Source organism: Eriocheir sinensis, chromosome 57 (genome assembly GCF_024679095.1).
Source record: "Eriocheir sinensis breed Jianghai 21 chromosome 57, ASM2467909v1, whole genome shotgun sequence".
In the NCBI taxonomy this organism is placed as follows: domain Eukaryota; kingdom Metazoa; phylum Arthropoda; class Malacostraca; order Decapoda; family Varunidae; genus Eriocheir; species Eriocheir sinensis.
Window position 1 is genome coordinate 3,942,515 of NC_066565.1, and position 15,996 is coordinate 3,958,510.

The window sequence follows — 15,996 nt, forward strand, 5'->3', positions numbered from 1 at the left end:
TTAGAAAGCTTGTTTAATACTCACTAGAGACCACACCAGAGGCAGACATGGACGTGTACGCGACACAGGTCACGGATAACTTGATATCTGGCCGTTGTCTCTTTTGCTGACACCGGAGCCGTGGAGCAGGAGAGTGTGGCCGCCTCCATCACAAAAGAGATGAGTGAAATTTAAATTGATGTTGATACAAGTGTTTTTTGTGCTCTGGGTACTTTTTTGAGATCCTGCTAATACCCAGAGCAAAAAATAACATTGTTGTATTGGTATTAACTTGAATTTTGTGCAGCTCTTAACCCGGTAGCAGCGACGGGCCAAATTTGTGGCTTTATCATGTAGCAGTGATGGGCCAAATTTGTGGCTTTATCATGTAGCAGTGAGGGGCCAAATTTGTGGCTTTACCGTGTAGCTGCGACGGGCCAAATTTTTGCCCTGATATAAACCCCCCAAAATAGATGATACATAATCTGATCACAAATGTTTTGATATATATTATGAAATGGTTTGTGTGAGGGGTGATTTTTTCTCATTTTTCTCGCTTGGAGGGACCATTAAGAAACACGATCCTCGCTGCTACCGGGTTAAAAGCCTCATATGGTAACAACATGGCGCCTGTGACTGAGGTGCCCACACTCATCTTCTCTAAGGCTCCGGATCACACTACCCCACAAGCCTCCTTTATCAGTGTGCTGGGTATTCACCGGGCACCCAAGCTTCAGTAATCACAAGGCCCTCACTCACATAAGCTTCTATTTCTGGGAGCAGCAAGTTGCGGGCTTTTTATTTTTTTATTATTGTTTCCTTTTTTGTGTGCCTTTGAGCTGTCTCCTTGGTTGTAAAAAAAAATAAAAAAATAAAACAAGCTTCAGTAATCACAAGGCACTCTCTCACAAGCTTCAGTGATCACAAGGCAGGCACTCTCTCACACAAGCTTCAGTGATCACAAGGCAGGCACTCACACAAGCTTCAGTGATCACAAGGCAGGCACTCTCTCACACAAGCTTCAGTGATCACAAGGCAGGCACTCTCTCACACAAGCTTCAGTGATCACAAGGCAGGCACTCTCTCACACAAGCTTCAGTGATCACAAGGCAGGCACTTTCAGTGATCACAAGGCAGGCACTCTCTCACACAAGCTTCAGTGATCACAAGGCAGGCACTCTCTCACACAAGCTTCAGTGATCACAAGGCAGGCACTCTCTCACACAAGCTTCAGTGATCACAAGGCAGGCACTCTCTCACACAAGCTTCAGTGATCACAAGGCAGGCACTCTCTCACACAAGCTTCAGTAATCACAAGGCACTCACTCGGCACCACCCTGACCGGCACGGCTCCACACACGGCCTCCCCTGGTCTGTGAGGGAGGCAAGAGGCACAGAGGAGCAGGTTGTTGTGTCCTTTCTTATGTTGTTGGTGTCTTGGTAGGCCCCGGCCGGCATGTCTCCTTCCCATATGTACCAGTTCATGCGTGAGCGCCGCCTCTCAGGAGACTCCCTGCCAGGATCACAGGTAACTCCCCGGCCCCTGCCACACCCACCACCACCACCACCACCACCACCACCGTCACCTGTCCACCTCACTCCCCAGCCCTTGCATTCCACCCTCTTCTCATGTCACTCATCTTTCCATTGCTGCGGCCATTCCCACCCATGCCACCACCACCACCACCACCACTATTTTTAACCCACACCGCCATTACTAATACAGCCATTTGGGTTAACTTACCCCATGCTGCCACCACCACCACACACCTCTCGTATCATCTGTATCACCACCACCTACTACTACTACTACTACTACTACTACTACTACTACTACTACTACTACAACAACAACTATTACTGCTGTTACAGTAGACCCTCCATGTAGTGCGTTTCCTTTGTAATTCTTTCCTTACAACACAAGACCTAAATTTAGGACATATTTTCCACACACCGCAGTCAACTGGCACTCAACGCAGCCACTCTTTGGTTGCTGTTATCTGTTTCTTCCCTAGACACACACACAGGAAATAGTCAAAATAGTGTTGAGGTTCAGTGACATGTTTGACTTGTGTGCACCAGATACGACTTATTATTTCATCAGCCCAGCCAGCCTCCCTGGCTGCCACGGTGCACCTCACACTGCTCTGTGTGGTGCTCTGTGTACCAGCACCGCCACCCCACCAGCCCTGTGACCAGTGGACACACTGGGCACACTGCAGGCTGCGTCAAGATGGCGGCATTACCCTAATGGCCCAGGGTGGGGCACCAGTGTTTGGAAACAATTGATGTCATGATTATATGAGTGCAGCCGCTGCCTCCTCTTCTGCATCTTTTTGCCTTCTGTGAATGTTTTGTTCAGCTGTGACTGCTGCCAGTAAAGGGTCGCTGCCTTGCTTGCTTGCTGCAGGAATACTGTGGGGGAGCTGGCATGTGGAATGATGCCCTTTTTGCTGTGTTCAGCTGATCCACTCCCCGCTGGACTTACTCCCCCACTTGCTGGGAGCTTGTGGGCCTAACAGGTCCATTGAAGACAAGACAGCTTTTGCTCTTCTGCCCCCCCCACATACATGCTCTTTTCCACACCGCCCAAGAGGCAGCACCCCAGCCTGCACCCAAAGCAAGAACCTCACAGAAGGGAGCTGTCCTGGAGGAGGAAATGAAAGTCAGATGACATGAAGCAGGGCGGGTGTGCGGCGCCCTGCCCAGACAGACGGCTTCTTGTGGCTACTTTTATCGTCTTCTGCTGCAGGAACAGCGCTGCTACAGCCGTATATTTTGTTTCTCTTTACTTTCACCCTTGAGCTGACTCCATTAAATAAAGTGAAATAAATAAAGTCCCGTCAGTTCAAAATCAATTACCCCATCACAAGAACACCTCCATTGTGTGCAGTCCATTCCTTGAAAATTTCTTAGATACCTAACATGTTAAATAGAGGGTCTGCTGTACTACTACCACCACCACCACCACCACCACTACTACTACTACTACTACTACTACTACTACTGTTTTACTTTTCACTGTCCATTTCTTTTTCAGTTTACTCACCTCCAGCAGACTGTTTCCCCCATTACTGCACACTTATCTTCTCATGTTTCTCCCTTCTCAGTGACCTTGTATGTTGCTCCAGACCACTCCTCCAACACCAGACTGGACTACAGATTTGACGTGATTCCTCTCTCATTCTTCCTCCCTTTCATTTCCACTTCGTCCCTTTGAATATAAATGTTTTGTTTGACTTGTTTCTTCCACTCCTCCGCACCTGCTTTAAACACTGTCTGACACACGGCGCTTATGGCAGAGGCGTCTATACTTGCAACTATTGATACGTCTTCTATCTTGCACACGAGGCCTTACTTCCCCGCCCTTCTATCCATACTTGTGACATTTAATACAGGTAACTCGATTTACGCGAGTATTGTGTCCTTGAAGAGGTCGCATAAATTAAAAACACTGTAAATCAAACAAGGGGTAGGTTTGTACCTTTATTGCCTACTGTATCACTCTGACTCCTCTCCCTCTCATGGTTCCTCCTCTGGCTGCCCTTCCCCTTGTGGTAGCACACCAGCGAGGGTGTTGTTGTTGTTGAGTAGCGTGGCAGCGTGGGTACTGTATTGTTGTTCAAGTGGCGCGCAGGAAGAACTGGCGCCGTGCAAGTCCAGTTGCGTGAGACATCTGGTGGCCACTCCATAAAATATCGCGTATAAGTGAAAAAAAACGTGTAAAGTAAACATTTATTTGGATTTTGGACCACGCGTTATTTCAAAAACGCGTAAACCAAACTTGCCTAAATCGAGAGTTACCTGTACATGTTTACTCACACACATTAGATGTAACTTTCACCCTCTCTCTCATATAGTTTTAGTGTCCGAGTTCTTATTTGCAGTTCACCGACTTGCCAAACCCTCAGTCCATGAATATAGTAACAATTGACATTCCTCCACTCCCACACATCTTGCCCTCTGTTGAAGCCTTCCATCACAGACTCTGAAAAAGATAGTAACGGCTTGCAGTCTGGGTCACGATATAAACTAAAAACAACAACGATGAACTAATGAAAGCACACACAACTCAGCCCATCACACACACACACACACACACACACACACATCAATAATTATTCAACTTTGTACATTTTCCGTTTGGTAATGAAAGCACTCACAACACACACACACACACACACACACACACACACACACACACACACACACATCTATAATTATTCAACTTTGTACATTTTCCGTTTGGTAATGAAAGCACTCACAACACACACACACACACACACACGCACGCACACACACACACACACATCTATAATTATTCAACTTTGTACATTTTCCGTTTGGTAATGAAAGCACTCACAACACACACACACACGCACACACACACACACACACACACACACACACACACACACACATCTATAATTATTCAACTTCGTACATTTTCCGTTTGGTTATGAAAGCACTCACAACACACACACACACACACACACACACACACACACACACACACACACACACACACACACACACACACACACACACACAACAAAACAAACACACACACACACATCTTTAATTATTGAACTTAGTACATTTTCCGTCTGGTGCCTTTTTCTCGCCCTTGTTATCCCTCACATTGCACAGTATTCCGGCACCCATTGCACTGTACTCCGCGGCAGATTGTGGGCAGCTCACACTCCGCCTAAGGTGAGAACACGCCAGGAAAGTAGCTCCTCCACGCAGGCAACAGAGGAAGGGCACGGCTGCTCTGGTGCCGGTAATTGGTGGACAGTTGATCCAATGGGGGGGTAGGGGCTTCATGGTGCAGTGGTTAGCACACTCGGCTCACAAACGAGAGAGCGCGGGTTCGATTCCCGGGCGGAGTGGAAAACTTCAGGCGGCTTTTCCGATACCCTACACCCCTGTCCACCCAGCAGTGAATGGGTACTAGGTATCAATCAGGGGTTGTGTCCTGTCTCCTGGGATCTGCACCCTTCTCCTATAATTCCTTCCTCTTCTGTCTCTCTCCGGCATATGGCCACAGATGTTGCGCCCACTAAACCAAACTTTCCAACTTTCCGATCGGGGGTAGCCAGGTGGGAGGGTAGTGGGCAGCATTGCTAGATTATCATACTCAAAACATCGTACTTTTTGGTTTCTGACTCACGACTTCTGCAAACAAACACTAGTAATTACTGATTTTACCGATAACTATAAATTCATCTCGTTATCACGGTGGGGATGACAGGTTTGGGCTCGGAAATTGGCAAATATAAAAGGCTGAGTATGACAGTTTGGTAAAGTTGGCAGTGGGCGAGGCTTCTTCCCTGATACATTCTCACCTTGGGCTAAATAGAGGATAGTCATGTTCATTGTGAGTCCCCTTCGTGGCCAGACCAGCCAGGCATCTTAGGCTAAACAGAGGATAGTCATGTTCATTGTGAGTCCCCTTCGTGGCCAGACCAGCCAGGCACCTTAGGCTAAACAGAGGATAGTCATGTTCATTGTGAGTCCCCTTCGTGGCCAGACCAGCCAGGCACCTTAGGCTAAACAGAGGATAGTCATGTTCATTGTGAGTCCCCTTCATGGCCAGACCAGCCAGGCACCTTAGGCTAAACAGAGGATAGTCATGTTCATTGTGAGTCCCCTTCATGGCCAGACCAGCCAGGCACCTTAGGCTAAACAGAGGATAGTCATGTTCATTGTGAGTCCCCTTCATGGCCAGACCAGCCAGGCATCTTAGGCTAAACAGAGGATGGTCATGTTCATTGTGAGTCCCCATCGTGGCCAGACCAGCCAGGCACCTTAGGCTAAACAGAGGATGGTCATGTTCATTGTGTGTCCCCTTCATGGCCAGACCAGCCAGGCATCTTAGGCTAAACAGAGGATGGTCATGTTCATTGTGTGTCCCCTTCATGGCCAGACCAGCCAGGCATCTTAGGCTAAACAGAGGATGGTCATGTTCATTGTGAGTCCCCATCATGGCCAGACCAGCCAGGCATCTTAGGCTAAACAGAGGATAGCCATGTTCATTGTGAGTTCCCATCATGGCCAGACCAGCCAGGCACCTTAGGCTAAACAGAGGATAGTCATGTTCATTGTGAGTCCCCGTCACGGCCAGACCAGCCAGGCACCTTAGGCTAAACAGAGGATAGTCATGTTCATTGTGAGTCCCCGTCACGGCCAGACCAGCCAGGCATCTTAGGCTAAACAGAGGATAGTCATGTTCATTGTGAGTCCCCATCATGGCCAGACCAGCCAGGCATCTTAGGCTAAACAGAGGATAGTCATGTTCATTGTGAGTCCCCTTCATGGCCAGACCAGCCAGGCACCTTAGGCTAAACAGAGGATAGTCATGTTCATTGTGAGTCCCCATCGTGGCCAGACCAGCCAGGCACCTTAGGCTAAACAGAGGATAGTCATGTTCATTGTGAGTCCCCGTCACGGCCAGACCAGCCAGGCACCTTAGGCTAAACAGAGGATAGTCATGTTCATTGTGAGTCCCCGTCGTGGCCAGACCAGCCAGGCACCTTAGGCTAAACAGAGGATAGTCATGTTCATTGTGTGTCCCCATCGTGGCCAGACCAGCCAGGCACCTTAGGCTAAACAGAGGATGGTCATGTTCATTGTGAGTCCCGTCCCGGCCAGACCAGCCAGGCACCTTAGGCTAAACAGAGGATGGTCATGTTCATTGTGTGTCCCCTTCATGGCCAGACCAGCCAGGCATCTTAGGCTAAACAGAGGATAGTCACGTTCATTGTGTGTCCCCTTCATGGCCAGACCAGCCAGGCATCTTAGGCTAAACAGAGGATAGTCATGTTCATTGTGAGTCCCCTTCGTGGCCAGACCAGCCAGGCATCTTAGGCTAAACAGAGGATAGTCATGTTCATTGTGAGTCCCTTCGTGGCCAGACCAACCAGGCATCTTAGGCTAAACAGAGGATAGTCATGTTCATTGTGAGTCCCTTCGTGGCCAGACCAACCAGGCATCTTAGGCTAAACAGAGGATAGTCATGTTCATTGTGAGTCCCCGTCATGGCCAGACCAGCCAGGCATCTTAGGCTAAACAGAGGATAGTCATGTTCATTGTGAGTCCCCGTCACGGCCAGACCAGCCAGGCATCTTAGGCTAAACAGAGGATAGTCATGTTCATTGTGAGTCCCCTTCATGGCCAGACCAGCCAGGCATCTTAGGCTAAACAGAGGATAGTCATGTTCATTGTGAGTCCCCGTCACGGCCAGACCAGCCAGGCATCTTAGGCTAAACAGAGGATAGTCATGTTCATTGTGAGTCCCCGTCATGGCCAGACCAGCCAGGTGTGCCAGGGTGTCCAGGGTGACCCAGCTGTTGGTACTCCTGGTCCTGCAGCTTTCACTGTATGGTGGCATCAGGTTCAGGTTTTCTGCTGAATATCCCGTTACATTCAATTATCAAGGGATTATGATTTTAGTTTGTGTCCGTGATGCTAGATTTTTAAACGTCGTACTAGAATTTACGACCATTCTGTGGCTAGTTTGGCTTTTTAACACTTAAACGGCAGTGGATCTATATATAGGAAGCCCAAAATTCAGTCAGTCAGTTTTGTATGGCAGACTGCGGTAGAACATTCTCTCTCTCTCTCTCTCTCTCTCTCTCTCTCTCTCTCTCTCTCTCTCTCTCTCTCTCTCTCTTTTACAACCAAGGAGACAGCTCAAGGGCACAAAAAAGGGAAACAATAATAAAAAAAAGCCTGCTACTCGCTGCTCCTAAAAAGAATCCAAGGAGGTGGCCGAAAGAGGGGTCAATTTCGGGAGGAGAGGTGTCCTATATAGATGATAGTTAAAACATCTCTAATGCGGCTTATCTATATTCATGCCACGGTCCTACGGTTGGCAGTGACTATATGTAGACCATTCATTGTGGGGGAGCTACTCTTCAAACACTGCTGCCGTCGATGGGTTCATTCGATTTTCAGGACGGAGTTGTTAGTTAGAAGTGTTGGGTTTTCACAGTCAAGCCGACACGTTACAAACTCTGTCGTTAACCCGGTAGCAGCGACGGTCCAAATTTGTGGCTTTACCGTGTACCAGCGACGGGCCAAATTTGTGGCTTTACCGTGTACCAGCGACGGCCAAATTTGTGGCTTTACCGTGTACCAGCGACGGGCCAAATTTGTGGCTTTACCATGTACCAGCGACAGGCCAAATTTATGTCATGATATAAACCCCCCAAAATAGATGATGCATAATCTGATCAGAAACGCTTTGATATATATTATGAAATGGTTTGTGTGAGGGGTGATTTTTTCTCATTTTTCTCGCTTGGGGGGACCATTAAGAAACATGATCCCCGCTGCTACCGGGTTAAGAATCATTCATCGTAACAGCAGTAAAAGTCCCAGGAGCTGCCCATGAATGCCCACTCTCACCACTACTTACAGTCTCACCCTGCACTGTGTAGATTCTTGCTGTGTGTGTGTGTGTGTGTGTGTGTGTCTCACCTCACAAGACAGACCCAATACTGATCTGCTCTGAGGGTGATTTTTTGTGTTTTGTTTCTCTCCCTCTTCTGACTTCCTGGCAACACTGGGGGCACTGGGACGAGAGAGCAGGTGGAATGAGTGCGGAGCTGTGGAGTGGTGGAGTGTGGAGTGAATTAAGAGTGGATTGCAGAGGAGGTTAGAGGTTGTCAAAAGGGAACAATGGAATGACTGTGTGTTGTGGAGTGGTGGAGTGTGGAGTGAATTAGTGGATTTTGGTATGGGAGGGAATGAATGAGCAAAGAGTGTGGAATGAGTGTGTTTGATGTGGGAGAGAGCTGTGGAGTGGGAGAGTGTGGGAGTGACAGTGTGGTTTGGGAGGGAATGAATGAGCAAGGAATGTGGAATGAATGTGGAATGAGTGTGTTTGATGTGGGAGAGAGCTGTAGAGTGGGAGAGTGGTATGGGAGGGAATGAATGAGCAAGGAATGTGGAATGAATGTGGAATGAGTATGTTTGATGTGGGAGAGAGCTGTGGAGTGGGAGAGTGTGGGAGTGACAGTGTGGTTTGGGAGGGAATGAATGAGCAAGGAATGTGGAATGAGTGTGTTTGATGTGGGAGAGAGTTGTGGAGTGGGAGAGTGGTATGGGAGGGAATGAAGGAGCAAGGAACGTGGAATGAATGTGGAGTGAGTGTAGGAATGAGTCTCTTTAATGTGGGAGAAAGCTGTGGAGTGGCGGTGTGATATGGGAGGGAATGAATCTGGAATAGGAATAGGAATAGGAAGCTTCTCGTACCCCTCCGGTGTCTCAAGGCCCTTCTGTTACACGTCAAACACTCCCTCCCCCCTCACCCCCTTCCTCAACACACACCAACACACCCGCTTGCTTCACATCTTACGAGGCTTCCATAAAAGGTTTCGTCTCCTAGAAAGACTGGTAAAGTTAACCCGGTAGCATTGATGGGCCAAATTTGTGGCTTTACCGTGTAGCAGCGATGGGCCAAATTTGTGGCTTTACCGTGTAGCAGCGATGGGCCAAATTTGTGGCTTTACCGTGTAGCAGCGATGGGCCAAATTTGTGGCTTTACCATGTAGCAGCGATGGGCCAAATTTGTGGCTTTACCATGTAGCAGCGATGGGCCAAATTTGTGGCTTTACCGTGTAGCAGCGATGGGCCAAATTTGTGCCACGATTTCAACCCCCCAAAATAGATGATTCATAAACTGATCACAAATGCTTTGATATATATTATGAAATGGTTTGTGTGAGGGGTGATTTTTTCTCATTTTTCTCGCTTAGAGGGACCATTAAGAAACACGACCCTCACTGCTACCGGGTTAAATATGCTCAGGCTCTCAGATGCGTTACACGGACACAAGAACACTCGACACACGAAGCACTTATGCCTGGTTTTTTTGGGTGTTGTGTTAGTCTTTGTTAAGAGTTATGTGGCTGGCTCGTCTTCTTTGACTCGTTTTTAAAGTGTGGTTAGTTTGTTTTGTTGATTTTTCGATGTGACTTTTTACGACGGAGTTTGTAGTATGTCAGCTTAACCCCTTGACTTAGGATTTCCTACAAGAAGACCTCACCAAGCTACAGGAATGGAACAAAAAGTGGCTGCTACAATTCAGTGAAGAAAAATGTTATCCTGCACCTTGGGAGGGGATATCCAGCACACCAATACCACATGGGAAACACTCCACTATCCACCACAGAGGCAGAGAAAGACCTGGGAGTCCAGTCAAACCTCGGTTTACAAGTTTAATTCGTTCCGGAATATTGCTCGCACACCAAAACGAATTTCCCCATTGAAATTAATGTAAACCCCATTAATGCGTCCCATATCTCAAAAAAATATTTATATACAAATCATTTTACTTGTTATTTTTTACAGAATCAAAGTAATTTTACTAACAAATAGCAATGCTAAATAATATGAAACACAAATCAGTCAAGGGTTGTCGTGAAATACGTGTAAAATACGCGTCATAATGTCTCTCCCCCTTCCTCTTGCCTTCATTAGCAGCGGGCAGTGGTTTTCAGTTATGGCAGGCCAAAGAAATTTTAGGGTTGCCATCCGTTCCTTAAAATATGGATTCATTCTGTATTGGAGGATGGGATGTTGCATTCCCTGTTTGTTTTAGATCAAGGTGGCAGCCCTGACTGAGGCTCTGTTCCCATTGTTTTCTGCGCTGAACACTCTCGTCTTGCAGCGAACAAAGGGAACCCACGCTCACGTCTTCCGCTTGTACAAAGAGACACGCCAGTCCACGTCGAAAGACTAAGTTGGTCGGCTAGGCAGACACAAGCTGATAGAGTAGGTCTAGCTGCATCCTCCCCTCCCCTTCATGAGCTGTCACCCGGCAAGGGTTTGTGTTCCCTCCTCGAAGGGATGTACGCGCTTGACCCTGATGGCCTCCATATAGGCCATGTCCCCACCCGGGGGGGTGGCAAAAAAAAAATAAATAAATAAAAGGAACACAGGAACACAGGATCCTCATGTACCAAGTCACTGCTCGTAAATCATGGCATTTTTTGTGGGATTTTTTTGCTCATAAATCAAAACACTTGTAAACTAAGGCACTTGTAAACCAAGGTTTGACTGTGAACTGACTGAAAGCCATATCCGTGCCAATCCCAGCGGACGGGTTGACCGTGAAAACCCAACACTTCTAACCAACAGCTCCGTCCCAACACTGGAAGTAATAAGTCAAACCAGCCACGGAACTCTTCATGAATACTAATACCACGTTTAAAAAATCAGGCAGTATTTTATGAACCATTTTCACACACTTTTTTCATTGTAAAATTTTTCACATTTTTCTTGACCCTTTTCACAGCCAACATTTTAACACTTTCAAACAAACCTTTTACAGTTATTTGCCTTTTAGACCCAGGCCTTCACACACACACACACACACACACACATACACACAGTTGGACAAATACAGATATGGAGACGGGACCACACGAGCATAACTACAACTAGGTAAATACACACACACACACACACACACACACACACACACACAATACACTCACAGCTTTGCACTACTTTTCCTGTATGTATAATTTCCTGCTTCATCTCTCTTTGTTAATGAGTGTGAGGAGCTAAAACACACCAACCAACACGATAATTTTTTTGCCCAAACCACAAGTTGTCTGCGCCTGATCCAGGTATTTGCATCTCCTAACTTGCGCCTCTAAACATAAGCTCGAATGAAGGATTCTTGGTCCACAGTTTCAGTTGTGCGTAAAAATTCTTCATTGTGCCGCAGGTAAGGTTTGGCATGAGTCTGGCCTTGTAGAGGACGACTAGCAGCTGTGGCGGCCGGGCAGGGCTGCCTTGGCACACTGGCCCCACCCCTCACACCTCCACCAGACCAGTGCCCTCCACACCCAGACTCAGCCCTATGCACCAGAATAGCAAACTGTACAGTCCTCTAAAACACAGAGTTCGTCACAGTCCAAAGAACCATGACTGAACATTGAACATATTGATTTTGACGTGGATTCAATTTTATGACATTTGACTTGAGGATATTGTCATGGAACACCACCACCTGACACAGAGAACCTCCAACCCTGGGCTGAGGGAGGGGCTGGGGCTTGTCTGTGGGTCTTGGTCAATCTTACAGAGAAGCCATACTCCCTTCCCTCTCCAACCATCACATGCATTCTCTCCTAAACACAACAGTCCAGGTGAAGGGAAGGACTGGGTCTTGTCTGTGGGTCTTGGTCAGTCTTACAGAGAAGCCACACTCCCGTCCCTCTCCAACCATCATTTGCATTCTCTTCTAAATGCAAGAGTCTGGGTGAAGGGAAGGGCTGGGTCTTGTCTGTGGGTCTTGGTCAGTCTTACAGAGAAGCCACACTCCCTTCCCTTTCCAACCATCACATGCATTCTCTTCTAAATGCAAGAGTCCCGGTGAAGGGAAGGGCTGGGGCTTGTCTGTGGGTCTTGGTCAGTCTTACAGAGAAGCCACACTCCCTTCCCTCTCCAACCATCATTTGCATTCTCTTCTAAATGCAAGAGTCTGGGTGAAGGGAAGGGCTGGGGCTTGTCTGTGGGTCTTGGTCAGTCTTACAGAGAAGCCACACTCCCTTCCCTTTCCAACCATCACATGCATTCTCTCCTCAACACAGCAAACCACCACAGTCCAGGTGAAGGGAAGGGCTGGGGCTTGTGTGCCTTGATAGCTTGTGCCGGCTACAGCGTGTATGTGTGTATGTGCGCCTAGCGGAGAGCATAGCTAGACTAGATAACATAGAATAGATGACTTGCACTTCACTAAACCATGATCTAGGTGTATTTTGCCTTCTCTAAAAGAACACACACCGGCACCCTTGATGAAGTATGCTTTTGCTAATGAACACACCACCCCGCACTGCCTAAATTCCTCAAGGCGCAGTGCCCGGTGCAGCGCCTGTCTTGATGTGTTGCGCCCGAGGGTGTTGTCTGCGTCACATCTGAGCAACACGTGTTTGGCAATGTTACGTAAGCTTCAGCCCAGACGTGGTGACAGAGAACACCAGCCCTGGCTTGTTTGTTTGGTGTTTACTTGAACCTTACGTCATTCCTTTGGCAGAACTGTTCATTACACTTGTGCTTATTATCAAGGTACAGTCGTCCCTCAAATAGTACGGCTTCCAATAGTTCGGTTTTGGTTTTATGTGGATTTTCTAAGAAGATTTTTAAGGGTTTTTAAATTTCCCGACAAGCAGGAAATTTAGAAATCCTAAAAGATCCGTATAAAACCAAAACTGAACTATTGAAAACCGTACTATTTGAGGGATGACTGTATTATTGCCTGTGTAACTATTATTATTATTATTATTATTATTATTATTATTATTATTATTATTATTATTATTATTATTATTATTATTATTATTATTATTATTATTATTATTATTATTACTGTTAGGATAAATATTACTACTGTTGTTGACATTTTTATTCATTATAATCATATGGCTTTGTTACTTGGTAGAGTTTAGTGCAGGATCAGTCAGAGATAACACAAGAGTCTGCTTCCTTCAGGGGACACAGACCAGTAGGACAGAGGCAGGAAATTAATAGAACCTTTGGGCTTTTTGTTATTTTAGAAAAAGCTTATGATATATTTATTTAAGAAATGCTCCTCTGCTTTGTTCCCAGCCTATGAGTTACAATCTTTCCTTTCCCCTTCAAGGTACACGAAAGAGTTCACACACACACACACAAACACACACACACACACACACACACACACACACACACACAGCTCTTGAAGGAAACACAGAACAAGCAAGAGAGTGTATCAGCCTTGCTCTTTTTCCCCCAGTATGAAGTAACAGGATGCATATCCATTCACCCTGGACAGTCATTAAGTGGCGTCCCTTCCAGAGCTCTTGAAGGAAGCATAGAACAAGCAAGAGAGTGTATCAGCCTTGCTCTTTTTCCCCCAGTATGAAGTCACAAGATGCAGTAACCATTCTCCCTGGACAGTCATTAAGGGTGCGGCCACACTACATGCGGTTTGCTGGGAGGGTAGAGGGTAGCGGGTTGCCTAGTGGGCATAGCTGGGCACGATAACAGAAAACCTTATTCCCGATAACCGATAACTGATAATGGAAAACCTTATCAGTGATAACCGATATTCGTTAACTGAAGACTCAAATATAGGCGATAACTGATAACCAATACCTGATATAAATCCACAATTCCGATACTAGCTAGCGATGAGTCCGATAGGCGAAAACGATACTATATTGATATTTCAAATAAAAAACAAAGATGAATTCAAATTTTCATTATCTGTATTTTAGAAAACTTACAAAACCTGAAAACCACACGTTGATACGTAGCCTACATATGGACGGTAATACTAGAAACGCCTGAACCAGTGTTGTGTTATTTGGCTTTGTTTGTGTTTATTTTGGCTTTTGTTTACAAACACTGGTCTCTCGTGAACTGCGCATGCTCAGACCAGCAAGCGTAGACTTGTACAGTCTCACAAAGCTTTTTAACCGTAATTAAGAGTTGCTGGAAGGCTGAATCAGACAAACAGTACCACTACCACCATCCCCACTGTTTCTAGAACGACACTCTGTACGAGTTGTATTTATATGTACAGAGTGTCGTTCTAAAAACAGCGAGGATGGTGGTACTGTATGTCTGATTCAGCTTTCCAGCAACTCTTAATGTGTTAAAAAGCTTTGTGAGACTGTACAGGGCTACACTTACTGGTCTGAACAAGCACAGTTCACGAGAGACCAGTGTTTGCAAACAAAAGCGCCAGCTTTTGACGATGGAACACCAAATAACACAACACCGGGTGCCTTCAATACCATGGCATGCTCACCAACGAATATGAAATATCAAATTTGAGGCAGTGAATAATCATTTTTGGGCAAAGTTAAATGATTTTTCTCTATGATATATTGACTTTTTAGTTTTACAAAAAATAACCTAGTGTTTTAATGTTGATGATTTAAGTATGAAATCTCTTCACTGAAGATATTTCATACCCCAAAGTTTTTTCATACAACACCGGGCGCCCGGGCCACGTGTAGGGAGGAGACAACTTCTTTTTTTTTTTTTTTTTTTTTTTTTCCCCCCCTGAGAGGCGGAAAAAAGTAGCGATTATCGCTAGTTTGGTTACAAAAGTAACAAAGATACCGATATATATTTAAATAAGTAGCGGATGGCCGATAACCCGATTTTGTGATCAGCGATAAAGTATCGCGATAACGCCCAGCTATGGTAGTGCCCTCTAAGCTTACCCACTCGTATTTGATAACGTGTTTGTTCTTGCCACTGACCCGCTAGGCAACCTGCTACCCTCTACCCTCCCAGCAAACCACGTGCAGTGTGGCCGCACCTTCAGTGGCGTCGCTTCCAGAGCTCATGAAGGCAACACAGAACAAGCCAGAGAGTGTGCCGGCCCTCCCTCAGCTCCTGGCCTGGCTCCTTCCCTTCCTCGGCATCCACTAACAAGATCCACTTACCATTCACCATTGACATGCATCAGGCTGTGTCCCTTCCTGGCCCGCTCACCCTTGAACAGACCAGAGAAAATACTTGCATTGACTGATCCATGATATGTTCCCTTTATTCATCTGTCCCTCTTCTCCTTGAACAAAGAGTGAACAATGGCATATTTCTTTGCTGTCTTAATATTTTCACTCACTCCCTCCCTCCAGCCTGTCACTCTTACAAGCTTGACACACACTAGGGGACACTTTCACAGTCATTTTGTTTGTTTTGATCGTTACCAATGGCTGTTATCGCCGCTAAAGTATTTCCACGTAAAACTGGCCGATGAGGTAGTGGCGGCTGCGGGGTTAGCCCAGCCCCGCACCTTGCCACAAACTCTCAACACCTCTCGCTTCCTCTGCAGCCGCCACTACCCCATAGCGTCGATCGCCGCCATTGGTAACGATCAAAACAAATAGTGACTGTGAAGGCGGCCTTATGACAGACTCACTCCCCCGCCCTGAGTCATCACACCTGCTCTTCACCTTTCCAGCGTAGCCTTCCCCATGTAGGCAGGACTCACCCCCTGTA

General features: G+C 46.6%; 1 protein-coding gene and 1 long non-coding RNA gene across 2 annotated transcripts in view; one reads left to right on the forward strand and one right to left on the reverse strand.

The window, feature by feature from the left end:
* LOC126984637 (uncharacterized) overlaps nucleotides 1-1,415 on the reverse strand; it is a 4,128-nt gene extending 2,713 nt beyond the window's left edge. Inside the window, exons 1-2 of the long non-coding RNA XR_007737178.1 lie at nucleotides 1,097-1,415; nucleotides 1-1,035 (exon numbers count right to left, since the gene is read on the reverse strand). The exon at nucleotides 1-1,035 is cut by the window's left edge and continues 2,713 nt beyond it. This is a non-coding gene — a long non-coding RNA (uncharacterized LOC126984637). The remainder of the gene's footprint in view (nucleotides 1,036-1,096) is intronic.
* The window catches only part of LOC126984340 (liprin-alpha-1-like), a 152,547-nt gene that overhangs the window by 106,717 nt on the left and 29,834 nt on the right, over nucleotides 1-15,996 (forward strand). The window contains exon 17 of the mRNA XM_050837952.1: nucleotides 1,424-1,507. Within this exon, the coding sequence (XP_050693909.1) occupies nucleotides 1,424-1,507 (84 nt within the window). The remainder of the gene's footprint in view (nucleotides 1-1,423; nucleotides 1,508-15,996) is intronic.